Source organism: Anarrhichthys ocellatus, unplaced genomic scaffold (assembly GCF_004355925.1).
Source record: "Anarrhichthys ocellatus isolate YVR2014 unplaced genomic scaffold, GSC_Weel_1.0 scaffold28, whole genome shotgun sequence".
In the NCBI taxonomy this organism is placed as follows: domain Eukaryota; kingdom Metazoa; phylum Chordata; class Actinopteri; order Perciformes; family Anarhichadidae; genus Anarrhichthys; species Anarrhichthys ocellatus.
This window is the reverse complement of record NW_022280058.1, coordinates 2,133,388-2,158,883: the sequence shown is the minus strand read 5'-3', so window position 1 is coordinate 2,158,883 and position 25,496 is coordinate 2,133,388. Positions and strand designations below refer to the sequence as shown.

The window sequence follows — 25,496 nt, the reverse complement described above, 5'->3', positions numbered from 1 at the left end:
AAATGAACTGCCCTTGCTCTCATGCTCTCTGCATGATCAGGACCTGAAAAGCACATAAATATTGTCACAAGAAGATCACTTTTAAAGTAGGAGACATTATGCGGAAGGTGTTTCACACAACTAGTGCTTTTGTTCTACAATTTTTATTGTGACATTGTAAATGCTTTTGCTTTTACGTCACTTTAGTAGAGCCATGTAGAATAATAGGAATGGAAATCTGCATTCAAATTCTCCAAGCTGCTGTGTCCTCTTACTTGCACTCCAGTCCCTGAGTCTGCCTTGTGGTTCCGCCCTAGCTGGTTGTGCTACCACTTAGTTTGTCTATTCAGCCGTTAGCTGTAGGGATTTGCTCCAAATACATTTGAATTGTGTATTTTGTTGTCGTGGTGAGTTTTGCCAATCTCACATTCAACGAGCACTACAGTGTTTCTCACATATAGCTTATAAATGGCAAGCAAACACGGCCAGACATGCAGACACTTGGACTCCAGCAGTGCCACTCCCTTCACGCGCCTCAAAGACATGCAAATGTTTCCGTCATTTGCCCGTTGTATTTATGTTGCCAATGAAACCAACAACACAAATCTTGTGGGCATTTTTCTCCACACGCATATAGACTAGTCATTATCTTTCCTTCCATTCCATTTTCTGCACGATTGTAATAAATGCGCTATAAACCCCTTGTTATATGGCTTGAATTGAATTTTGTGCTCAGTACTGTGGTGAGACACATGCTAATGACTGAGGAAATATCAGCTACATGAATAAGCAAGAGTTGTAGGGCCTAATGTCTGCCATTTATGCTTTATTCAGCTTAAATGCAGGCCAGTTTATATCTTGAATACAGTTAGTATGGTTCTTCGTCACCATACTCTGACATGCTAGTGTCACAAGGTGCAAAAAGTTTTGTTTTTTTAAATTTCTCCTGTCCCATGTAGCATTTGTTAGTCCTTTGTAATGTGCTAACTTCACTCTATTTGTTTTTTCTTTAAAAAGCAGATGAAAACCAGTCAAATGCATTTTTTGGGGAAATCCTTTCTGCTGCTACATTATGAGCATCTTACCTACTTTTACTTCATTCATAATCACAAAATATCTGCTTCCATGTTACGAACTGCTCAGTTAAGAACCACTAAACAACACTACTACTTTTTATTATGTGCATGCTGTTGAGAATCCTTTTTCTAAGCATGAATTGTTCCTTTTCCAGGTATTTGGTGTGGGATTTCACCAGGGTTCATTAAAGTCTGTCCAAAGAAAGGATAGTCGGCTAGTATTCCCTCACATCCAGAGCATTAAGCTGACCCAAACTCAGGTATGTATTTAAACGTCTTTGTTTGTGCAGTCCGTGCGTAGTAGCGACTAACAGCTCTTCATTGGAAACAGCTGATTTCCCTTTTCCTGCCACCCTGATAAACAGATGCCTGCACACTAACACACAGAGGCTTTGTGATACACACTGACAAGCTCTTGCTGTCGTCGATCTACTGAATGTGTGTGCAGTCGGCATGGAGGAAGTCATGCAAACAATCCCTTTTTTTTTTTTTTCATGCTTAACAATGTAAATGTTTGTTTATAACCTCCAACTATCCATTTTAAATGACGCATGCTTTGTACAATGATTCATTCGCACACATGTTTCAAAGCCATGCAAAAACACTGAACACCAATGACAAACTCGTGCACGGTTTGAGAAGCACTGAAAGTGTGAGAAGCTGTCTGAAAGGAGGCCTCGCCTCCACAACAGGAAGTACAGTTGGCAGTTGCAAAATGTCAGCTTGCAGGGAGACTGTAGCTGTCATATTCACTCAGACTGCTGCTTATGCTGAATGCAGTCTTTAGTCATCTCACCACGCTCCCCGTGTTTCAACATATAGTCAACAAAACGTCCTCCACCTTTACAGTATCGTTATAATCAAGTTGGTACACTTTCTCCAAATTTATACTGTTTCAGTTTTCTGTCATCTTTACATTTCTGCTTCATTAAACATATATTTTGAATCAATATATAATTTCTGATGTTTTATTCCACAAAGGCTGATGACAAGGCTTTGTCTGTTTGTAGGATTTCTTTTTTTAAAGTTATTATAAAATAGTTGTGATGTGTGATCAAACTATGAAGCTGAAAGAAGAGGAAGTCCCTCTATTGGTGTTCAGTTCAAAATGAAATGGGGAAATGGAAAGCTCAACCTACTTTAGACATACTTACCATGCCAGTTATGCTAGAACTAAGTACTGAGCAGCCATAATAACCACAGACCATATCTAGAATGAATTGCTGCATATTTTTTGGGGGTCGAGCAAACAGAATTACTGTATTTTCTCCGCTAAGAAGAAAATGGCTATAAAATGGGACCAGAATCAACAGATAGTGTATAAAAGTATTTCATTTACTGACTGATAAAAGTGCAGTCATGTACATTTGTGGGGTTTTATTTCATATAAAACTCAGCACTTAATTTAATTTTGTTACTAATAGATGTTACTGAATTTTGAATTATTGTCGATGTGGTAGAGACTTTAGTGTTACACCCGACAGCCTGCCAGTTTAAATGCAGATGTACTGAATGTGAATCCAATATTACCCCCCTTGCGAGGTCCACCATGACCCGCATTGGAATTAGGGATTCCCTGCACAGTATTTAAACCACGTTTAAAAATTGCAGGAGTTGACACCCTCAGAGTGTCCAGTGGTTCAGTGGTCTGTGTTTGCAGACCTGTGAGTTAAGACAGAAGCTACTCTGGTTCTTTTAATTTGTCCAATAAGTGACCAAAGCTGCTGTTTCATTGTATTCCTATAATTTGTAGTGCATGGCTAGCACCACTAGAGTTCAGTCATGTGTGGCTTTGTAATAGCTACTGATCACTAAAGGCCTTGTATATAATAGAATAAGATGTCCACCCAACTTGATGGTATGTGTGTGTGTGTGTGTGTATGTATATATATATATATATATATATATATATATATATATATATATAGTTCTTTAATGCTTACATTAATCTTTTAAACCCCCGATGGTCTGTCATGCTGTTTCTCCTGCAGGAAGATGCCTCCAACATCACTATACTGGGTCTCCTCCTGGAGTGCAGCTTACCGAAGAGTTTGTTCAACAACCCTCAGGTACTTATTCAAAGTTGTTCAAAGACGTATTAAAATACTCTGCTTGGACTTGTTATTTGTGTCTTATATGGTTTTGACACTCAAAAATGTCACATGAAAATTCTTACAACTACACCTGTGAATAAGCCCGTATTTATCATTTCAACAATATTAGCTGCTGCACACAATATGTCTCCTACTTTACTGTAAAGTCAATTCTCAGTGTTTGTGCACTGAAGGGTAAATTGCATACTGGACCACAATTGGCTAACAAACTAGTTGTGATGTCGTTGAGACGGAGAGGAACTATTTCACCTCGATGCTCCACAGTCTTGTAACAACAAGAATTGTATTAATTTCTCTGAATTATACTTGTTAATGAAACGTTTTGTGAGCAGTCGGAGCATGAGAAGGACGGGCAGAGGGTAGATTTGGTGGAAAAACACAGAAGTACAAAGGAGAGCATTTAATCAGATTACTTTCTGTGATGTATGATCCTGACACAGTTTTTAGCTCGTTACTACTTTGTAGTGAGTAGTGATTATTTCTCGCTGCTGTCGTCACGCCCTCTCCTCTGAGCAGAAGGCCAGCTAGTCCGAAACTTAAACAGACAGCCGGGCTTGTCATCGGGAGCGCCTTCGGTTTCCTCCAGGACCCCTGAAGAGGGTGACATTCCATGCCAGACTTTTAATTGCTCTCCCCAGAGACGCATAATTAATGCAGGGCTCCCAGTGTTCATGTGGCGCAATCGTATGATGCAAAAGGCGGCTGCAGACAACCTAACGATATTGTCATAATTATACAAACTGAAATCGAGTGTGTCGATACTGCTCTCAGATTAAATGAGCCTTACAGGAAGTTAGCAGTGGGCTTGGTTTCAAGGGATTAGGTTCGGTATTGCATCCGTGAGCCCCGGTGGCACCAAGGCAGGGTATCCGTCTACAGGTCGTCAAGTGCTGATTCGTCCACTGAGATGAGCCCTGGTTTTCGGGGAGATTGTCACTCTGCCAGTACTGACCTGTGAGCTTAAAGAGGGTGTTAGTCACAGGGTGCGGGGCAGTAGTAAGTTACTGCCTGCGTGTTTCTGTCTGTTAATGTACAGCAGGTATCTGGTTACTCTGTCTGTCACGGCAAAGAAAGGAGAAAAAAAAAAAAAAATCGTTTTTCCACCACTATTTGTTTTCTTTCCACCATCTCCTCATCCACTCGTTCATTTGTAAAATGTATTTCTTCAGCGAGGCTAGAGTCACGCCTGGATATCTCCCATTATTCTGGTGTGCTAGAGTGCTCGTAGAGGAAACATCTTTGCTTATTCATTGGCTGTAGTCTGTTGTGACTCAGTCAATCACCAACTCGGATACATTACACTTCTGGCGGCCAGTGTTTATTCCACACAACAATAAAAAAGTGTTTCTTCTTCGTCTCTTAAACAACACATTTTCTTGTGTGTTTGTCTTCTTTATCTTTGTTAGTTTCTGTTCCCTGTTTACTGAATTTCTTCATTCTCAAACGACTCCTCTCTGTTATCATGCTTGTCCTTCTGTTTGGTGCATGACTGGTATGTTTTTCCTGTCCCGTCCCAGGGGTCCTGCCTCCAGAGCGAAGGGCGCCTCAGTCTGCAGATTAATCTGTCTGCGCACAGTGACCGGCCCACTGACCTGGACAAGCTCAAGCCTTACGTCATTGAGCACATTTCGGTGCTGCTGATGGCCCCCACTGCTGGGCAGGCTGCAGTAGGTGGGTTTGTTTGACCAGTCTGACCCAAAACAAATTAGCTGTGGGAAGGTGCCAGTGTTGCGCTGACACTAGTGTATTGCTGCTGCTTACAAGGCTAATTCTGTCAGCAGCAGATGGTGACTTGTCGTATTGTCTCGTTATAACTTTCTGCTAAACTATGTGACCATGGAGGTCATTTTTAATTTTCACTTTTTTATCATAGCTTTGCTCAAGAAATCGGTCTCTGCCAAGTTCTCTTAATGACTCCTAAAGAATGTAAGGGAGACCTTTCCATACTAGGAAATGTAGATTTGTACATGCATCAGGATCAGATACAACTGTGTAAACCAAGCCATACATTTAGTATGTCATACTGCACATATGTACACTTTTTAATTGTATGACTTATTTTTTATTTTTTACAGGGGAACCAAAAATAGGAGTTTATATGTTAAATTCTGGAGGCAAGAAGCTCTGTGTAAAGGTGGGATGTTTTTCGTGGTTTTGCTATATTATGGGGTTTATAGGTAGCAATTTATAGGCTTTGACAGGATTATTTTCTCCCCAGGACATGCAGGTGCTATCAAAAGTGGAGGCCAGCCTGGAATTTAATCAGGTTCTTCTGAGACCAGAGGCCAAAAACTTCACTGAAGTGGCGACACTTGCCTGCAGAGGTGACCAGTCATTTCAAGTCAAATAATTTCTTCTCAATTAGCATAATTTGACTTTGGCTCAGTGGTACAGCAGGGTCATGGCTCTGCTAGTGCATGTCGATGTGTCATTGGGCAAGACACTTTACTCCAAATTGCTCCCGTGGTTTATGAATTGGTATGAATGGTTAGTTAGTCCTGATGGGCAGGTGGCACCTTGCATGGTCGTGCATGAATGGGTGAATGATGACATGTAGTGTCGTTGCGCTTTGAGTGGTCGGAAGACAAGAAACTCGCTGTACAAGTACAGTCTATTTACCATTTATAATGGTGGGTGGAGGTAATTGCATTTAACCTAAATGTCCAGGAATTTTTTTGTCAACAACAGTTCTGTTTCATATATCAGGTGCATCGCCGGGCCATGACGGGAAATGCATGAATCATATCAGTTTAAAGATTCTGGGAAACCGGACAACTTACAGCTTCCCTGGACTACATATCACACACAGGTAATGTCATTTCACACAAGTTTTGCTAAGAAACTGTTAGAATTAAAGCCGAGCTTGACTGCCAAAGCCTGATTGTTTGAAAACACTGTGGCTGTAGCCAATGACAACTTTTGTCTGGATAGCCACGCCCCTTACCTTTTGTCTGAGGTGTGTCCACATAGTAATTAAGATAAATCCGTTACAGAAATTGTTAAAACGCGTAAATGATCGGGAAGAGCCATTAACATGTGATACTGGGTATCATGGTGTCATTTTGTTGTTTCTTTCTGCAGAAGGACCGTGGGGGATTTTTTCAGCCTGTTCCAGGTGAAACAAAGAGATGCGGAGCAGGTGGATCTGTGGCTGACCAACTCCCTCCTCTTACCTGTCACTGTGATGAATGTCAGCCTCTCACAGAACCTGCGGGGAGTAATGAAGGTATGCATCGTTGCCTCGAAGAATGATAGGAAGCAGATCTGATTAGACGATGATAAAATGATGATCATTTAATGTTCTCTTACTTTATGCTAAGTGTATTCTGGCACACATCACCCTTTTATCATAAGGATCCCAAGTTCAGAGCAGGACTTGACACGAATGTCTCTGCTGCCCCCCGTCTGTCAGGTGATGAACTTCAGCGCTCCACTGACGGTTCCTCAGGGCTGCTGGCGTATCCTGTCCCTCCAGCTGCTCAGCAGGGCGCTGCCCGTCAACCAGGTGTTCACCCTGAGTCTGGACACCAGCCTGGGCACAGCCCTGCACATTCCCCTTTACTTCCACTCTTCTCCTTACAAGGTAAACACGAGCCCCAGTAGCTACAGTAGTTAGTACAGTGGAAACAGATAACAGCGATCAGGGGTCCCATTTAAAAAACAGTGCGTAGGATCCACACTAAATGTTTGTACGTTCAAAGGAGGAAATGCAAGTCCGCCAAAAACTATTCAAATTCATAAAACCTTGCGTAAGCGGACTACATGATTACTACAAGCAAATCATTTAAACTGCATTTGTTTAGGAATGATTCTCCTCCAAGCTTCTTAATCCACACAAGCGGTTGATCACTGTAACAGTGATCACTGTTAGCGGTCTTCCACTGTAGTGTGTTGGGTTGTGGACCAGTATGCAGGATCAGATGTGGTAACAGATGATGTTTCTGTCAGCAGGGGGAAGTGGTGTTTGAGGGGGAACCTGACTGTGGACATCCTTGTCCTGTCAGATTGTCTGAAACAGGTGAGACGCCACTTTAACCTCTTGTGTGAGAGAAAAAGTCATATTGTTTTTAGTTATTAGAGTTCATATATTAATTATTAATTTTCCGTCATGTCCTATCAGGGCTTTCAGATTGGCAGCGTACCCTCCTCCCCGACTTTTCCCCCTCGTCTTGGGCCGTAGACAGCAAACTGGCTGCTGAGCTCTGCTCTCGATGGCAGAGCCACAAAGACAAACTGTCTTGCAGGTCAGTCTTAAACGCAACACGCAGCTTACTCTTTCACGCCATTATGTGTATTATAATCCATCATTACCCACCATTAACATCATTCATCTTGTAAATCTTTTTGTCTTCTCAGGTGGCCCAGACTCGCCGTAGAGACGTCCTTTCCTTTGGACTTTGGCGCTACACCCGTCAATGAGAGCAAGGTGGGTAACACGTAATGACTCCTCACTAAAAATGATGTTCATATATATATATATGAACATATATATATATATATCATATCATATATATATCATATGTATATATAGCTGGATTTAGAACATTTTTCTGCAGCAAAAAGATAAAAATGTTTCTGTTTCAGGTGAAAACATTCATGCTGAAGAATCCTTCGTCTTCAGTGGTTTCTGTAGAGATTCGGATCCTCTCCCTGTACCCGGCCCCCCTGGAGGCTCTGGACCTCTTAACCAAATGGTACGCTCAACTACAGTGGTTTTGTGCCTCGGTTGTTTGTAGTATTGTACCATTGTTCCTCCAGCACATCCCTTGAGATAATTTGTCAAACTGCTTTCTCTGTTTTGATCGACAGGTTTAATATCAGCCCCCTTTCTGTCAACATCAGCACCACAGAGTTTTCTCTCTTGGCTTCTGCCCCCAAGGTAAGTCCTGAGAATGTTCCCAGGAAATAAAGTTGTGCCACGTTTGTCTGGTGCTCTTTTTCGTATTTACTCATTGGTTTTTGGCTCCTTACTTGGCATTCTTGTTGTGCTTCAGTGTTGCCTATTGTGCTTTCCCTCTCAACCTTTTTCCCCTCTTTCTGTGTGTTTGTGTGTGCAGGCGGGGGAAAACGTGAAGGCCATAACAGGAGAGGGTGTCCTGCGTCTGCTGCTGCAGCCCTGGGAGGCCAGAGAAGTTGCTGTGGTCTTCACTCCCTCTGAACACAAACCCACCACCACCATTCTCATCATCAGGTACTGATTCATATTAGTAGGATGAGTTTGTTCATGTTCATATGTGTATTTAGGTTATGTACTGGCGGAGGATTTTGGAACTTTGGAAGAGATATTCGCAATAGTTGTGAATTTCATATTTTTTTAACGGCAGACATTTTGACTGAGGTGTCGTCATGCACAGGTGTTACTTATAACATTAAATCTTGGTTCGGTAACATGAAAGAAACCAGCAAAGGTGGACTACATTTTCCAGCTGAAAAGAAAGTGTAGCCAACTATTTTCCAATTAAAGTAGCTAGCAGCACTAGCTCCAAAAGTCCCTAAATCTAGCAAGAAAGTTGCCAAGTGGTCAAAACTGACAGACGGTCCGTTCAGGCGTCCCTCTGAAGCCACTCCCCCAAAATAGTCATCATGGACATAAACAACAAATGGCTACTGTTGGTACTTACAGCTGTTAGCTAGCAGAGTGTGCAGGCAGGCAGGTAGACGGACAGGTGGGCCAAACGTCTCATTCGGCTCCAATGATTGGATGGCTTTTCTGTCAAAGCATTTGATTTGATTGATTGCTGTCGGGTTGTAATGAGATTTTTAACAAATATAACCCAAATATATTTTTTAAATACATTACCCACCTGAGCTGTAACGATGGCTCTGTTCTGTTCAAGTTTCCCAGTAAGCCATGACAACGAGCAGGAACACACAGCACCAGGACCTTGAAACCAAAGCAGCTAAATGGGATTTGTAAAGGAATGACCATCACCAATATATGTTGGGCTTTTTGTGATATCTGGAACACTTCATTTTATTACTGACGTATGTTTTTATCAAGCATATTGAGTGCAATGTTCTGTGAACCATGGTCTTTGTTTGTCTTTTTAACCCGGCTACAGGAACAACCTAACAGTGTTTGACATGATGACGGTGCAGGGCCACGGGGCCAAAGAGCTGCTAAGAATTGGAGGCAAACTGCCCGGCCCAGGAGCCTCTCTGCGCTTCAATGTTCCTCAATCAACTCTAATGGAATGTAGTGATGGTGAGATCAATTTTTAACCTTAATATCACTACATGACTTGTTTAGTAATAAACTTTATTGGTACATAGTCACTTTTAACAGAAAGATAAGGCAAACAAACGAACAAAAGTAAAACGTTCCTACTCGTCTCTCCCAGGCCTGCGCAGCAACAAGCCGCTTTTCGCCATTAGAAAGAGTTTCCGGGTGGAGAATGCAGGAGAGCTTCCTCTGACGGTCATGTCAATGAATATTAACGGGTATAAGTGTCAGGGATTCGGCTTTGAGGTCTTGCAGTGTCGCCCCTTCAGCCTGGACCACAACACCTCCTCTGAGATCACCATCGCGTAAGTTGTCACTTAGTGTTTGAATATTATCAGTTAACTTCTTCATTGCTATATATAAAATGGAAAATGAGTTCAAATGGAAAATGCTTTTTTGGCTGTTTGTTAGTATTATATATAATTCAACCATAGGCAGTCCCCACATCTCTTATCTCTTATTCTGCTTTCTCTCTTCCTCTTTTACTTCCTCATTATACCTTCCTCCTCCTCCTCTATATCTTGTTGTTATGTCTCTTTTTTTACCTTTGGTTACCTCTCTGTGTCCTCAGCTTCACCCCAGACTTCACCTCATCCTGGGTGATCCGGGACCTCACCCTGGTGACATCACGTGGCACCTCTTTCCCTTTCACCCTCAACGTGACGCTGCCCCACCACATGTTGCCGCTCTGCGCTCAGGTGGTTCCTGGCCCCAGCTGGGAGGAAACTTTCTGGATGATCACTCTCGTCTTCACATGGTTAGTACCTTTTAAGTCATTTTTACTTAATACATCCGTGGCCGGATGTATTATGTTTTCAGGTTGTCCGTCGGGAATGCCTGGAGGGCACGAACATCCACTTGGACTCAAGAAGAAAACTGATAGTCAAAGGCCATCACATATCAATCAGAAGTATTGTTTTAAGAAGGGGCCAGATTAAGGTCCCAGTTATTTTCATTAGATTATTCTAATTATTCATAGTAATAAGTCATAATGTTTTCTAGTTTTTGGGTACGTATCGGAGGTGTAACTCATTGTCTGCTGTATCTGTTTGTGTTTCAGCTTCTCCCTGTTTGGTGTGTGTCTGATGGCCTTCCATCAGGCCCAGTATATCCTGAGTGAGTTTTCCACACCCACCATCAGGAGCAACCACAACTCTGTCCTGTCGCGGGATAACGGTCCAGTCAATAATATGGCACCTAATGGAGTGAAGTAAGTCCAAGTGTCTTTCAGTAGTATTAGGCACATTGTGAGACTGAAACTCTTTGCATAAAGACAACTATTGCAAGTGGATTAAACAACTTAAATTTGTAATTTTTGTGTCTTGTTTGTGCAGTAAAGCAAAGGGCAGCTGTAAGAGCTATGTGGACATCTGTCACACCTCAGACAAAGGTAAAGGGCGTGGCTCTCCAGCCCTGGCCAACATCCCCACCCCTCGTCCTCAACCATCCTCAAAGAGAGGCTCCTTAATCACCCTGTCCCAACCGCAAAAGAAACACAAGGTTTCACTCTATTACACTAAATACAAGGCAAGCTCGTCCACAGCAGTGTCTGATGCTATGATGATGGATGAAGACCATGAAGACCTCACAGCGGATCCTCCTCTGACCCCAGACCCTGACATCTGCAACAACAACGAACCAGCTTTCATCAGTGTGCTGGATAAAAAGACATCCGCAGACTTTAAGGAAGACCCCATAAGCACTGTAGAAGATAGAGTGCCAGCAGCAGTTATGTTTCCCATGGAAATTCCTGCTTGTTTCCCAGATAACGTCATAGTGGGTCCAGGACCTAGACCAGGCCTGTTACTGTGCAGTCCTGTAGAGAAGAGCTGCACTGAGCACTCTGCGGAGAAGATCGGCTCTGAGAAAAGGGACAGATCTGAAATGGAGGTAAGGAAGGTGCTGAAATGCACTGTGCCTGTATTCATTTAGATTTGATGTCTTTTGCAAAGCTTATAATCCTAATGACCATCTTCACTTAATGTTCTTCTGTCTCCAGCTGAGAGAAGATAGCAAAGGCCAGAAAAAGAAAGCACAGTGCGCAGAGACTGGCACTGCATCAGGAACTAATAAGGGAAAGAGGAGTCGCAGGAAGACAGAAAATGTCTCCAGGTAGACCTCACGTTACCTATATTTTCATCCATGAATCAATTCATATTTATTCTGATACTCCAGAGTAAAATACCTTAAAATTCAGGTCTTTGTTCTGTATTGTTTAAAAAGTGAGCAAAGAGCATTGAACTGTAGTGAAACTAACTGCGACCAACGCTGTTATAAAGCACCAAACGGTAAGATACGATGTGTTATAATTGTTTGTGTCTGATTACTGCCCTAGTGCTCCTGAGCACAATGTGGTAGTGATACCGGAAAGGGAGAAAGAACCTGAATGGAAAGCAGGGGACCGTAACCTCAGTGGACCCCGCAACAGGAACCGCTGCTGCATCGGCTCCAAGTCGGAAGCACCAACGCCTGGACTGAGTGTTGAGAGCCCTCACAAGCAGAACGGTGGGCATAACCCTGACCTGTCACACACTTCTCTGCAGCTTTACCAACATCCAAGCACTTGATTTTAATCTCACTGGCCGTGTTAATGTCCGGCAGGTGTGTGTCCTGTTCGTACTCGCCGGAAGTGTGCTACAGAGCGGCGCGGTGGTGGAGTGTGTGAGTCGGGCTCGGACTCCGGCAGCTCGTCAGGCAGTGTGCGGGCCAGCAGAGGAAGCTGGGGCAGCTGGAGCAGCGCCAGCAGCATAGAGGGAGACAAAGACCCCAATGCCCGAACACACGGCTGCACTACCTCATCCAGAAAAAGTAAGGGACACTTGATCATTACTTATCTAGGAAAACCAGAACTATTTCTAAACTATTAAGTTAAATAAAGCCCCTACAACAAAGTGCATAATCATCATGGTTAACAGACTGTAGCTGTATTTTTGTCACAGATGAGAAGGGTCAACTACATTATTTTGACATTGGTGCAAACAGATTTTTATTTTATTGTTTTTTACAGGGGACTCCATGCAGTACGGCGTCTACCCAGTAGAGAGAGACTGCTACCACACCGTGAATACAAACTACAAGGCTCTCAGGTACCTCAGCAAAACATATGCTCTAAAATTATACAGTCATATGTTACACAACTGTGTATTCATTCTATTCTATTAGTGTTTCTATTTCCACAAAATGGTGTCAGTGTTAGATTTGACCAACATTGTGTATAAAAGAGTAAAATCTGATGTTTCTATGTATCCACTTTGCACCGCCGTCAGGCTACTAATGAGAAATTTCAGATTATGATGAGTGTTGTTTGAAGAGAACTTTTCATCTGTTCCCTGTTTAACTTGTAACTTGTGCCTTTTTCCTGTTCAGCATGAACAGTTTGTACCGCAAAGACACGTGCCAAAGCCCCGATCCCACAGCGTCCAGCTTTGCCCCAAGTTTTGCTGCTGTTGCTGCAGGAGTAGAACGGAACATGGGTAAAGACATTCATAGTGAATACATACTTTATGAGTCTAAAATAAACACCTGTCCACCTCTTAACAAGTAGTATTAGTGCATTACGTCTGATTTCTAACGAGAGGTTGTTGTTTGCTTCCTCAGACCTGACGGGTCAGTATTTGCCTGAAGAGACGTGGTCAGCTCCATCCATCCCCCTCACCAACGAGTTTAGATACAACACCACCGAAGCGCTGCCCTACATACCTCAGCCAGCAACCACCGCGTCGTACAATGGGTCAGTGTTTAAATGTAGATTTGTTCAAATTCTAAACATAACAATTTTTATTTATATTGGCAATGAATCAAATAACGATCTGTAATGTGAAAAGGGTCATTTTTAATGAGAAATTCATCACCAAACTGCACACATGCATGTTCAGAACAGAAGAAAGTTGGACATTAAATGAAGGGGGTGGAGACTGAAGCGGAGCTAATAAGAGAGCGAACGCTGGACAGAAACATGACTCCTGCCTGCGTGCATGAATACTAATGCTGTTGTCTGCTCGATATGAATATAGGAAATTGTTAGTCACAACAATGTTGTTTAATACTCTGTAACAGTTCACTGTTTGTGTCATTCATATAGAAACTACTGCCTATACTCTGTATATCTGACCTATAGTGTATACACCGTATTCCTATCATACTTGCAGCTGTTTATTCTGTATATATTGTCTCACTAAACAGATATCTGCATTTCAATGCAGAATTTGTAGGCAGCGGGACAAGATGTTTGTATGGGAAGAATTCTGGTTTTCGTTTGTTTTACCATATTTATACGATTATAACTACTTCTCTGCAATGACAACGAAGAAGAATCTAATCATAGGAGGAGAATGTGTTACATTGTTCCTCTTTTTTTTTTTTTGTGGCAAAATGAATCCCCTAAATACAAATGGCGGCTGCTGTGTGCAGTCGTCTGAAAACTCTATTACTTATATGCCACTTCCCCCCTCTGTCTAAACAGCCTTTATAACTGCTTAAAATAGATTTTTTGGTAAGATACTGTGTATCTAGTGCTGCAGTAATGTGTCATTGTGTTTCATTGTTGCAGTTTTATCTCTGTTGAAACCGTTGGATCAAATGTTTCCTTGTTTCCCCGCAGGTTTACCTGGAGTAGTGCCAACAACCATTGCAACAGTCCCTACACCTACTGTGAGGAAAGCAACTACATAGGTACAAACTCATGCCATGGAGTTTTCTTGTACCGTAATCCAGTTATATACTCCTCTCTCACTCTGTGTAGTCCAGTTATATACTCCTCTCTCACTCGGTGCAATTAAAACGTATTCACTGAGTTACTGGAACAAGCATTGACAAGCATGTGTTTGTTCTACTCATCTTGCAGGTAATGGAACATTTCAGAGTGGTTTTCCCAGTCAGGAGGCCCAGCATGCACACAGCAATCAGACCAGCTGGAGTGAGGAGCAGCCGCAGGAATCAACCTCGACCTGGGACACAGCAGCCTGTGTGGGCAGCAAGGTGAGGAGTCACAACAATAAACTCAAATGGGGTTGATCGGGACCAAGTGGTCTGGCTGCTCTCCTGCTGCAGCTGAATATTAATAATCATAGTCATAGTGTAATTTGCTAGAACCCTCGGGGATATCTTCAAATATCTTGTTTTGTTCGATCAACAGTTCAAAATCTCAAGATATTCAGTTCAACATAACGGGTTTGTAGAAAAGACTCAGCACTCAGCCCTCGAAAATACAAGCTTTTCTCTTTTTCAACTGTTCAGTTTACGATCATCAATGACTCAGAAAATCTTCAAATCCTCACATTTGATGTTGAAACCACCAAATATTTGGCATTTTTTCTTCGATAAGGCAAAAATTATTGCTGATTTCTCAAATAATTGCAGATCTATTTTCTCTCGATCAATTTGTTGAAATTCTCATTACATCCTGACAGCAAGCAATAAATCAAATGCTCTGATTTACTCTTGCTGGTTGCTCTAATTTTACATACCCACGCTTCTTTGCAGCTCGAGTATGTTGTGGCGCAGGTAAAATTACTTTTGCTGGTCTTACAGGCTGCATGTTCTGAACAACAGGGCCTCCACCATCAAGGCCATCAATATCCATACTTGTCATGATAAATAATGCAAGAAAACAAGAAGTTAATTTCACGCAGTTTCACTTCAATAAAGATGTACAGGGATGTGGTTAAAGTTGTGTGATGAAATAAATCCCTGCAGTGGGTTTACACAAAAATGATGTAAATGGAGAAACGCAGTGAAATCACAATCTTTAAAAGTTGCACTGGTCTTACTTTAAAGCTGTGTGCAACATGAACCGGGCCAATCAGGGAGCAGATTGCTGCCGGAAACCTGTGATTACAATCAAAGAATGTTATTGAGCACCAGAGCACCTGTGATTCACATTTAATGTAAAACTGGATGTTTCCATCTGTTTGAACAGCAACACACACACACACACACACACACACACACACACACACACACACACACACACACACACACACACACACACACCATAAAGACAAAAGTGGCATCTCTCTTGAGACTTAGAAGGAAGTCATTTCATTTGCTGTACTTGTCAGAGCAGAAATGAGGAACAAAATCGTCCGGTTTAATCGACTCGGTCTGACTGAAATAGTTATGGTTTCTATAAACTTCTCTTTCATTTGCTGCTTCTCCTTTTTGTGCAACTGTTGTTTAAAGATACACGCTTGGTATCGGTGTGCACTTTGGCCCATTTGCAAAAAGAAATTGCAGCGCACGATTGTCCTATAAGCAGAAAATGTACCTTTTGATTATTTATATTTTATTCTAATACATTTTTGTTGCATTTTAATTGCTGTTTCTGTCGTAATTTCTCGTTCAGTGTGGTTTTTAAAATGAACTATTATATTTACTGTTGCTTCGAAGTTTATTGACAACTTTAAAATATACTGCCTCGGGGAAAAAATCAGTTCAACCAAAATTGAGGGATTGTGTGAAATAAAAGGTAGCTGATGTCAGATTAAAAAAAAATACCTTCATTGTTATATGTTTGAATTTCCATCCATCCATCCATTTTCCACCGCTTATCCGGGGTCGGGTCGCGGTGGCAGCAGGTCAAGCAGGCCGACCCAGACCTCCCTCTCACCGGCAACATGTTCCAGCTCATTCTGGGGGATCCCGAGGCGTTCCCAGGCCAGCTGGGAGATGTAATCTCTCCAGCGTGTTCTGGGTCTTCCCCGGGGTCTCTTCCCAGTTGGACGTGCCTGGAAAACCTCCAGTGGGAGGCGTCCAGGAGGCATCCTAATTAGATGCCCGAACCACCTCAGCTGACTCCTTTCGACGCGAAGGAGTAGCGGCTCGACTCCAAGCTCCCTCCTGATGACCGGGCTCCTTACCCTATCTCTAAGGCTGAGCCCGGCCACCCTACGGAGGAAGCTCATTTCGGCCGCTTGTAACCGCGACCTTGTCCTTTTGGTCACAACCCAGAGTTTGTGACCATAGGTGAGGGTAGGAACGTCGACCGAGTGGTAAATTGAGAGCTTTGCCTTCAGGCTCAGCTCCCTCTTCACCAAGACGGTCCGGTGCAGCGCCTGCTTTACTGCTGCAGCCGCACCGATCCGTCTGTCGATCTCCCGCTCCATCTTACCCTCACTCGTGAAAGACCCCGAGATACTTGAACTCCTTCGCTTGAGGTAGGCACTCCGTCCCCACCTGGAGGGAGCAATCCACCGGTTTCCGGCAGAGCACCATGGCCTCAGATTTGGAGGTGCTAACTCTCATCCCCGCCGCTTCACACTCGGCTGCAAACCGCCCCAGTGAATGCTGGGCCTTGTTCCACCAATGTAATGTACCACAGCTTTGCTTCATACAAAACATCATCACGCTGGATTAAACATATCAACAAAGAAAAATGTAATGTTTCTAGCTCAGGTAAAAACATTACTCTATAGAGACATCTGTAAAAACACTTCAGTAAGCACTTCAGTTGCAGCCGAGTGTGATGTTTGAATTTTTTACTCTCAAATACTGGTCTCAAAATGACAGGCTGAATCCTAATACCATGAAGTACTACAACTATGTACTGTGATTAAAAACACACCTCAAACTAAACTACGATCAGCGAGTACCTCTATCCAAAGATTCATAAAACAACTGCTCAAGAGAATACTTTGCAGTAGCATGTAACATCTACTTATAGTGTCTTTACAACAAAGACATTTCTGTTTTTGTGTGTGTTAGAAAGTGTAGAAACAGACAGGAAACCAAAGCTCTGCAGCCAGAATCAAACAGGAGACGTTGCTGTTCCCCGGCATGCGTCTTAACCACGAGTCACTACGACTCCTGAAGAGATTGCCTTTTTCTTGTTTCTGAGGATTGAGGGAAACTAGAGCGGGAAGGTCATTTTACTTTAGCTGAAAAGGACAGACGCTAATGAAAAGCAGAGCAACGACAGCCAGCTCATCACTGCAGGGAACAGACAGCCAAGTGGCCCCACGGTAGCGAAGCCCAGTGACAGGTAAGGTCAGAATATGTCACGGATGTCCAATACTGGGATATAACTTTGGACAGCACACAAAGCAGCTCCAAATATCAGGAAAACAAGTGGTTGAACAGTTAACATCATCTCTCTCTCTTTCTCTCTCTCTCTCCGCCCTCCACAGCCATACTTCTCGGGTACCCGCAGCCTCTCCCCCATGTCCAGTCTGTTTGGGTCCATCTGGACGCCTCAGAGCGAGCCCTACCAGAGCCACTTCCAACCCGAGCGATCGGCCCCGATGTCCCCCGTGTCCCCCGTCACCCCGCCTCATTCTCCCTTTATCCGGGAGCCAGAGGTGACGTGCGCACCGATCCAGTACTCCAGCTTCAACCCCTTCGGCCCCCACATGAACCTGGACATATGGAACTCTTCCTCCAACCGCAGCTCCAACTCGCAACTCTCCAACGACTCTGGCTACTGTGGAGATGTTTAAAATTAAAAAATAACAAAGCGGCAGACCATAACGATAATTGCAAACATATAAAAAAACGTTGATATGTAAAAGAAAGGAAATAAAAATGAATGTTCTTTTATCATTAATGGGGAAAATGTGAATATTCCTTCTCTTTTATGTTCCCATTTTCAAATGTTAAATGTTGTGAAAGGTTAAGCATTTGTTGTATATTTTTCTAGATGTTTTGCAGTTTTGATCATAGAAAATAAAAAAAAAAGGTTTTGTACTTCAACAGGATTTCTTTAATTACGTTAATGTAGTATTTAACTTTATCTGTCTATCGACGTCTGTTTTTCTTTCTTAGCTAACCTCTTTGATCATTTCAATCACTTGTCAGAGCCCACAAGTCCATTAATGTCGTCGTTTTAGTTTCATCCTCTGCTTTATTTTCCACAGAAAACGGGCTTAAAGCTTGTACACTTGTCCTTCCAGTGGAGAAGACGTGACGTAGTGCCATGTCGACTGCCCTACATGATAGAAAACGCTCTGCTCGCTGGTGCCACACCGCATGCAGCCAGTGCCCTTCGTGTCACTCGGCACGTTCGAGGCATTATGTCTTCCAGTTGTTTTGTCCGTCCGTCTCATTCTCAGGAACGCATTATCTCAGGAAGGCCTTGAACAAATGTCTTCAAATTTGGCACAAACGTCCACTTGGACTAAATGATGAACCGATTCGATTTTGGTGGTCAAAGGTCAATGTGACCTCACACATAACTTGGCCATAACTCAATAATTAATATGCTCATGACAGTTTCACACAAATGTGTAATTAGATAAAATGATGACCTTTTTTTGGACTGTCGTGCAGCTGCAACTTGACTGGTACACCAGCAAGGTGGTAATGATAGTCCACCACTGGCTGTGTGTATGTATGTAAATATTAAGAAAACTAAATAGGAAATAAGAACCAAAAAGCACAGACTCGAGCCAAGAGTTTCAATAATGTTGCTCAGAACCGTCTCTCTGCCTGGTGAAAGGCCGTGTTTTTTAAACTACATTCATTACATCAGAAATGATCTTGATGTGTAAAAGGGATGATTGTGGAGTAATTTATCCTCAGGGGAATATCAACAGTAAATTTCATAGCAAACTGGCTGTTTGTTGTCCAGATACATTTTGGTCAAGGAAAGTGGTTCAGATACTTTGTCTCGTTCTGGACTGACAGACATTACTAATCTTAGGCCTTGTTGGCAAACAAATGACGTTTGCTTGGGAAAATGCTCGTACCAATCCGATCGGAGAGAGCGAGTTTCATCCATAGTATCTTAATACTGTGTACATCCATCAGTCGATGCTTTATAATTATTCTCCCTGTGCAGAGTCAAAGGGGTGCTGTAGCTTTCCCCAGCTATCATTGGACGAGGGGTGGTGGTACCTTCTGGACAGGTCACAAGTCCTAAAACACGTATGGACAAATTCATATTCACAACTACAGACAGCTAAGAGTCTAACTTGATGCATCTCGTGAGGCTGTTACTATTTCTCTCTCTGCCTCAATACAATATTACAATTATTAATTTAAATTAAATTATTAATTACATTGTTTTCATTATTTTCGCAGAGCGTTTTGACAAATTAGGTTCATATAAAAGAGACGACTTCCCATAATTACTGTTGCTGTATTTCTGAACGTGGCGGAATATATTTTAAGATGTGGGAAGTATTTAGCAAAGTAGAGAAGTGAAAACATTTAAATCAATGAATGCATCTTTCTGTCATGCCACGGTGAAGAGGGAGAAGTGATTTCAGCTGTGACACGTCGAGACTCAGGGTATTTTCTCTTTAATTTCAATCCTATATCATGTTTTATGGAGTGTGCTGCTGGAGTAATAAGACTTCTTGGATAGGTGATGTACTTTAATGGCTTTTAAAAATGTATTTATTTAATTTGAGTTAAAAGGATGCATTCAAAGAACCTTCGTGGCTGTTTTATTTGAGCAACAAGTACTATATAATAGATGAATACCTTTTCATTGATAAACACAAATTAAATTTCAATTCTGTCGATATAATTGACCGTACAACATGTCGGTATCCCTTAAACACTGAGAAAGCATAAAACAACTTGTCACACTCAATAATTGGTCTTTTTCCTGGACGACAAGGACGAGTAAGAAAAGCCCAGGTGTGCATAGTATAAATAATGATTGCTGGATTCTATTTAGGGTCCTGGTATTGTGCATGTCGGCTCACTGTCGCACTGTCGAGGCTTACTGGGACACAGAGCCATCATTAATGGTATTGGTAGCTCCTGTGTTTTTCCTACTATGACAGGTGAAAATATCTGCTGTGAAAAACTCCTATAGTTTAGTGAATAACAGTTTTTCCCCCCAAAAAATATGGCTTTTCTTTGTTTATATTTTCCAAAATGCCTTTTGGAGGGAACTAATTTATTAGATGTTTTATTTAATATGTATCTCAGATGATGGAGGGGCCGTTTGATAAATATGACCATGTGTACAGTTTGTCAGTTCTAGCCACAGTCAACAATTCTAGTTTGTATTCTAAGAGTGTGTTGGGACAACACTATGCAAGGAAAGGCCTGATGGGTCGCTTTTCTTTTCTTCTGTGTTTTATAGGAACTCAAGATGAGAATCCTGACATTTCTCTCGTTCGTCCTGCTGCTAATGCATCAAAGCTTCTCACTCTCCAGAGCACAGTGTCGCAGCTGTGAGCAAACATCCTGCAACTGCTCGGGACAAAACCTGACCACGGTCCCTGAGGCTCCTTCAACGCTCATCACTGAACTCGATCTCTCCTTCAACAGACTGCAGACGATAGTGAAAAATGACTTTGTTGCGTTTTCCCGTCTGCAGTCTTTGATCGTGAATAACAACAGAATCCAAAAGATCCACGACGAAGCATTTTTCCCGCTGACTAATTTGGAGAAGTTGGACTTGTCCTTTAACAGACTGAAAACATTGTCTGCTGGATGGTTTGAAAACCTTTTTTCTCTTCGTCACTTGAATCTTTTGGGGAACAAATATAAAATGTTGGGTCAAGGCAACGTTTTCCAGCCGCTGAAGAGATTAAGGACCTTACATTTTGGAGGCCCTGACCTTCAATCTGTCCGAAAAAGTGACTTGTCTGGTCTCAGTGTTCTTGAAGAGGTTGTTTTTGATGGAAAGAATCTGCGGTATTACGCAGAAGGAAGTTTAAGACAAATTGGGCCACTCAAATTTGTCACACTTGGTCTGAATGGTCCATTTTGGAGAAATCAACCACTCGTAGAAGCTATACTGTCTGATGTCGTACACCAAAACACAACCCTAACATTCACTGACACACAGTTTTACACAGAGGATCAAATCCTCCCATTGAAAATGGCCCACCGCGGCGGAACTACAAGTGTTATTTTCAAAGATGTTACTATGACCGTTCCGGCTACCATGGCATTTCTGCATATTATGTCGGACTCTAATTTGACTAAGTTGGCACTTGTAGATACTAAACTCCTCCTAAGTTCTTTGGGTAGCATTGAATATCCCCAACACTTTAACCGTTTGGAGGCTGTTGTCTTGAAAAATGTTGCTGTCCCTCAGTTTTACAACTTCCCAGTCTTTTTCCTGGGGCCTCTGGTGGGCATGGTGCGAAGAGTGTCGCTGCTAAACTGCAAGTTTTATCTCTGGCCTTGTGAGTACTCTGTTGATTTCTCAAATCTGGAGTATATGGACGTCAGTGACAACTTGCTTAGTGATCTGGCCTTCGGCGAAATGATGTGCGATGGTAATGGTGGTCTTTGGACTCTGCAAACCATCAATGTCAGCAGGAATCACCTTCAGTCGATCAACAGCCAGCTCTTCACCAAACTAAGTAAGCTTAAAAACATCGACATGAGTGGAAATGCATTTCATAGTATGCCTGAGACTTGTTACTGGCCGCCAAGTCTCCAGTTCCTAAACCTTTCATCAACACATTTACTAAAAGTAACCACTTGTTTGCCGGTGAGTTTAAGAATCCTCGACATATCAGACAATGACTTGACCGTGTTCAACGTCAAACTACCTTTTCTCACAGAGTTATACATCTCTGGCAACAAGATCGTTACGTTGCCAGACGGGGTTTTATACCCTCGTCTCACGTTTCTCTCCATTCCAAACAACGACTTACAGACATTCAGCAGCAACACTCTGAATCATTATAATAATCTGAAGAGTCTGGAGGCTGGTGCTAACAAGTACATCTGTTCATGTGACTTTGTAGCGTTCATGACGAGTTCTCGCGTCATATTTGGAGATGATTCCAAGTCGTACGTCTGTGACTCCCCTGACGCCGTGAGAGGAAAGAGTGTGGCAGAAGCGAGGTTGTCAGTGTTTGAGTGCCACACGGCTTTAGCGGTTTCTTTACTCTGCTCAGGCTTCCTGGTGGTGTTTCTGATCGTCGCAGGTTTGTGTCACAAATTCAGCGTTGTGTGGTATTTGAAGATGACCTGGTACTGGCTGAGGGCCAAGAGGAAGCCAAAGTTAAAAAAGGGCGAGCTGGAGTATGACGCCTTTGTGTCCTACAGTGAAATGGACTCTGGTTGGGTGGATGCACATCTGGTCCCGGAGCTGGAGCAGACCGAGCCACCTCTCCGGCTCTGCCTCCACAAGAGAGACTTTGTTCCCGGAGGCTGGATCTTGGACAACATCATGGTCGCCATAGAGAAGAGTCACAGAACTCTGTTTGTCCTTTCTCCGCATTTTGTCAGCAGTGAATGGTGCAAGTATGAGCTGGACTACACCCATTTTAGAGTGTTTGACCAAAACGACGACACAGTTGTGCTGATTCTGTTGGAGCCCATTGATAAAGAGACAATTCCCAAAAAGTTCTGCAAGCTGCGGAGGCTCATGAACTCTCGGACGTACCTGGAGTGGCCTGATGATGACGACCAGATCTCCAGGTTCTGGCACAGCTTGAAAACAGCTATTAAAAGGCCTGATAATGGGAACTGTGTACAGTTTGACAATGTGGACTTTTAATTTCAGAGTTTTACTTTGCAGCTTTTTTTTTTTTTTTTAATCTGTAACTTTTAAATTCAGTTGGATGAATGTCAATAAAATGTCTTTGGTCATAAATTGGGCCTGCTCAATATCGGTTGTAGCCATCCATTCATTCTTTAAACCCATTATCCCATCCTGGTTTCCCCAATGCGTACTTCCCCGGCAACCCTGCCTTCTAAAAATGACATTTCTGCACATTTAATTTGTTGTGTTGTCAATTAGATTTTGTGAGGAATTCCGAGTGATTAACTCTAGCCATTGAAGTGCTACATTTATGCACACGGTGACCTAGGGAGTTTGATCGGGGTGTAAGTTGGGTGTACAAAGTTCAGGGCATATTCATCCTGTTTAACATCAGAGGGATAAGCTACATATTGCCTATCCGTCTGATTCACTGGGATGCTTTACAGCTGCACAAGCCTTATATGCTCTAACTGGGGACAGTTAACGCATACCTTTTATCTAAAATGACCAAGCAAAAGTGAGTTCACGTCAGTAAGCCCTTGAACAAAGTACCTATAGTGTGAAATTATGTATTTACGTATGAACGTTTTGATGACGTATACAATTTGTGTGACAGCAGTTAACCAAAAAGGGTCGATATCAAAAGTTAGTTTAATAGATTCAATTATAACGTCACAAACTGAATTTGTTCTGTAAGTATACATTACTCATCATGTCTGAGGAACTATACATCATGAACTACTGTAGCTGGAATGATTTTTCTCGTATTTATATGATGAATTTCATTTTGTGTGTGTGTTCACGTGTGTGTTCATGTGCTTGTGTGCCTAAAAGCGTGTGTAATTCATTGTCAGGCTCTTGAGAGCTGACATATTGTCGCTATTGATCTTTAGTCCTAAAATCAACACAGAAGCCTGGATACTGGTGACAGGCAGGCCAAGGGAGTCAGGGTGGCCTGATAACACACACACAAACACGAACACACATTAATGCTCAACATGCACATATTTACAGAGTTACAGATGTCTGTGAAGGTTGCTGAAATCTGATATAGTGCAGGACTTAATCGGCGAGACATAAAATCATTAAATCATTGCTTTCATGATTGACACGTATAAAAGTACACTTATACACTTACGTGTTGTACATACAGTAACACACTAACTTTAATTTATTCTGTGTTCTATACAGTAAAGTAAACCAGCATGACTTTATCTCCCAAAAGCAACATGGCACTTACAAATATTTGACGGCACAAATTCAAGTTTGAATCTGAATCCACTATACTTAATTCTACCTGTTAAAATAAAAGGTAATATTTATTAATTATTGGGAAGTTTACTGTCTATATTTTTTCTTGTAATATACACCCAAAACGTATACAAAAAATAGAATAAATTAAAAATGTTAACACCTTCCCCGCTAGTTGGTAATAAATAAATTGTCCTTGTAAAGTTCCCTACGAAATGTCAGTTTCTTTTTTTTGTTTGGAAATATTATAATCCTGAAATGACAAGATTTTATTTGTCTTTCTATAACTTTCAAGCTATAACTTTAAGGAAAAACCGAGTCTTGTTTTTGGGAAATCCTGTCATCATATTGTACGACTCTGAAATGATAAAGGTGACATTCTTTATTTTTCGAATTCTCAGCAAAAAAAAAAGTATTATTATTACGTATTTTGTGTGTGTGTGTGTGTGTGTGTGATAGAGTGTGAGAGAGCCTGATAGAACTTATTCCTCTGTGCCATAGATCTGTATTATTGCCCAAACACTAAAACTAAAAACACAGCAATGCCACACTGTTCTGATGAGTGACATGTTCCTTCATTATGAAAAACACAGGCACTGTTATTTTGTGTCGATCCCACACACGCCATCTTGCTTCTGTAAAAACTCACTGGAGCGCCAAATGTGTATTCTTCCACGGCTGAAAGTAGTCCCCAACAAATGCACTGTGTACCCCTGTTTGAGTAATGCTTGCTTAAAACTCCAGTGACCACCTGTTTCAGGAAATGGTTGGGCCTTTTTTTTAAAGATAAAATTAAATATTTGTCACCTGTTTTTAAGATTTTTCAGTCTGAACTAATTGGATTTTGTGCTGAGGGCGGCTAACACATTTAAGGTTTTGGTATCATTACGAAAAATGGTTGACAATAACAAAAACAACAATTATAAAAATAACTTTTTTTCTATTGCTAAATGGGTTTAAGTAAAATGATGCAACCCGCCCTGCCATGCAAAGTTTTAACCTGCTCATCCGTAGCAGTTTGTTGCTCGAGGGCACTTTGTTCACCTCATCTAACGGCACCTGAGTCTGTCTTCGAACAGCCTTTTCAAGTTTTTCCAAGTCAGTCGATAGCCACGGGTGTGTCTGAGCACACAATCCTCTTTTTGAAGACGAGAATTGTCAGTTTTGGAAGGGTGACGTGGTTGACCCTTGTTTGATGTTGTGTCGTTATGCTTCCCACTTAAAGAACATTATAGTGCGTCATGTTTTGAGGAGAGCCACGTCCGACCAGGTTGTACTGTATCTCAGTCTGCTGATGTGGGTTCAGAGTGTTCCCCTTTAGAAGTCAAAACAGCATATGATTTGATTTCACGCTCTTTTATCCTTTAACTAGCCTGATAACAGGGAAGGAAAAAAGCAATGATCTGCGTGTGTGTGTGTGTGTGTGTGTGTGTGTGTGTGTGTGTGTGTGTGTG

General features: G+C 42.1%; 2 protein-coding genes and 1 non-coding gene across 6 annotated transcripts in view; all 3 read left to right on the top strand.

Moving 5' to 3' along the window:
• Positions 1 to 17,999, top strand: part of tmem131l (transmembrane 131 like) — a 32,051-nt gene extending 14,052 nt beyond the window's left edge. The window contains exons 6-33 of one of the 4 annotated variants that reach the window (XM_031863039.1): positions 1,211 to 1,315; positions 3,047 to 3,124; positions 4,687 to 4,840; positions 5,245 to 5,303; positions 5,388 to 5,493; positions 5,876 to 5,978; positions 6,251 to 6,395; positions 6,582 to 6,752; positions 7,118 to 7,187; positions 7,290 to 7,413; positions 7,526 to 7,595; positions 7,754 to 7,863; positions 7,979 to 8,048; positions 8,227 to 8,360; positions 9,232 to 9,374; positions 9,511 to 9,697; positions 9,964 to 10,149; positions 10,453 to 10,602; positions 10,727 to 11,282; positions 11,392 to 11,504; positions 11,728 to 11,897; positions 11,994 to 12,200; positions 12,400 to 12,478; positions 12,759 to 12,865; positions 12,990 to 13,122; positions 13,993 to 14,063; positions 14,236 to 14,369; positions 17,516 to 17,999. In XM_031863039.1, the coding sequence (XP_031718899.1) occupies positions 1,211 to 1,315; positions 3,047 to 3,124; positions 4,687 to 4,840; positions 5,245 to 5,303; positions 5,388 to 5,493; positions 5,876 to 5,978; positions 6,251 to 6,395; positions 6,582 to 6,752; positions 7,118 to 7,187; positions 7,290 to 7,413; positions 7,526 to 7,595; positions 7,754 to 7,863; positions 7,979 to 8,048; positions 8,227 to 8,360; positions 9,232 to 9,374; positions 9,511 to 9,697; positions 9,964 to 10,149; positions 10,453 to 10,602; positions 10,727 to 11,282; positions 11,392 to 11,504; positions 11,728 to 11,897; positions 11,994 to 12,200; positions 12,400 to 12,478; positions 12,759 to 12,865; positions 12,990 to 13,122; positions 13,993 to 14,063; positions 14,236 to 14,369; positions 17,516 to 17,824 (4,044 nt within the window). In that variant the 3' untranslated portion in view covers positions 17,825 to 17,999. The remainder of the gene's footprint in view (positions 1 to 1,210; positions 1,316 to 3,046; positions 3,125 to 4,686; positions 4,841 to 5,244; positions 5,304 to 5,387; positions 5,494 to 5,875; positions 5,979 to 6,250; positions 6,396 to 6,581; positions 6,753 to 7,117; positions 7,188 to 7,289; positions 7,414 to 7,525; positions 7,596 to 7,753; positions 7,864 to 7,978; positions 8,049 to 8,226; positions 8,361 to 9,231; positions 9,375 to 9,510; positions 9,698 to 9,963; positions 10,150 to 10,452; positions 10,603 to 10,726; positions 11,283 to 11,391; positions 11,505 to 11,727; positions 11,898 to 11,993; positions 12,201 to 12,399; positions 12,479 to 12,758; positions 12,866 to 12,989; positions 13,123 to 13,992; positions 14,064 to 14,235; positions 14,370 to 17,515) is intronic. The other 3 variants (XM_031863038.1, XM_031863037.1, XM_031863040.1) reach the window with 3 other exon arrangements.
• Positions 4,337 to 4,468, top strand: LOC116392194 (small nucleolar RNA SNORA3/SNORA45 family). The gene has a single exon (XR_004213320.1). It is a non-coding gene; the product is annotated as a small nucleolar RNA SNORA3/SNORA45 family (small nucleolar RNA).
• Positions 18,000 to 19,435: 1,436 nt separating the features above from the next.
• On the top strand, positions 19,436 to 23,209 carry LOC116391983 (toll-like receptor 2). Its single transcript, XM_031863056.1, has one exon. It carries the CDS (start codon positions 20,434 to 20,436, stop codon positions 22,804 to 22,806), a length of 2,373 nt encoding a protein of 790 aa, XP_031718916.1. The 5' UTR covers positions 19,436 to 20,433; the 3' UTR covers positions 22,807 to 23,209.
• The last annotated feature ends 2,287 nt before the right edge of the window (positions 23,210 to 25,496 follow it).